The sequence below is a fragment of the Chiloscyllium plagiosum genome, unplaced genomic scaffold (assembly GCF_004010195.1).
Source record: "Chiloscyllium plagiosum isolate BGI_BamShark_2017 unplaced genomic scaffold, ASM401019v2 scaf_47220, whole genome shotgun sequence".
Taxonomy (NCBI): Eukaryota; Metazoa; Chordata; class Chondrichthyes; order Orectolobiformes; family Hemiscylliidae; genus Chiloscyllium; species Chiloscyllium plagiosum.
In genome coordinates, this window is record NW_025129743.1 from 1 (window position 1) to 1,127 (window position 1,127).

Sequence of the window (1,127 nt, forward strand, 5' to 3'; positions counted from 1 at the left end):
AGGCATCTGGATGGGTATATGAATAGGAAGGGTTCAGTGGTATATGGGCCCAGTACTGGCAAATGGGAGTGGATTTGGTTCAGATATCTGATCGATATGGACAAGTTGGACTGAAAGGTTTGTTTCTGTGCAGTATATTTCTGTGGTGCTATGGCTCGAAGGTGTTAAACTGACAGGTTTATCGATTCCTGAATCCTCAGCACCAACTCGAGAGACCTCAGGATCGGAAGTAGACAGTTAGTACAAACCCATCGGCAATTTCCTGCTCAATCTGGCTCATCAATATCTTGGTTCCCCGATATATGTGGGACTTAAGATTAATTATTTCCCAGCAATCTCTCCACTCAGTGTGTCTGTCTGAACTGCTTTTAGGTTCAAGACCGTCGACCCCAGCAGCAACCAGCACACTGACTCCAGCAGCAACTAGCACATCAACTCCAACAGCAACCAGCACATCAGACACTGCAGCAACCAGCACATTAATCCCAGCAGCAACCAGCACATCAGACCCACCAGCAACCAGCACATCAATCCCAGCAGCAACAAGCACATCAGACTCAGCAGCATCCAGCATGTTGATCCCAGCAGCAACCAGCACATCGATCCTAGCAGCAACCAGCAGATCTGACCCAGTAGCAACCAGCACATCGATCCAAACAACCAGCACATCAGACCCAGCAGCAACCAGCACATCAGACACAGCAGAAACTAGCACATCGATCCCAACAACAACCAGCACATCAGACCCTGCAGTTGCCAGCACATTGATGCCAACAATGACCAGAACATCAGACACAGCAGCAACCAGCACATCGATCCCAGCAGCAACCAGAACATCGATCCCAGCAGCAACCAGCACATCAGACCCTGCAGCAAACAACACATCGATCCCAGCAACAACCAGCACATCAGACCCACCAGCAACCAGCACATTGATCCCAGCAGCAACTAGCACATCAGACCCAGCAGCAAACAACACATCGATCCCAGCAGCAACCAGCAGATCTGACCCAGTAGCAACCAGCACATCGATCCAAACAACCAGCACATCAGACCCAGTAGTAAGCAGCACATTGATCCCAGCAGCAACCAATACATCAATGCCAGCAGCATCCAACACATCAGAC

General features: G+C 49.9%; 1 protein-coding gene across 1 annotated transcript; it reads left to right on the forward strand.

Annotated features, from left to right (window-relative positions):
- Nucleotides 1–372: 372 nt before the first annotated feature.
- On the forward strand, nucleotides 373–1,124 carry LOC122544899 (mucin-5AC-like; the record flags this gene model as incomplete). The annotated part of the gene is made up of 1 exon (XM_043684180.1): nucleotides 373–1,124. A coding segment is annotated over one exon (752 nt), but the record flags the coding sequence as incomplete, so codon positions are not given.
- Between the last annotated feature and the right edge of the window lie 3 nt (nucleotides 1,125–1,127).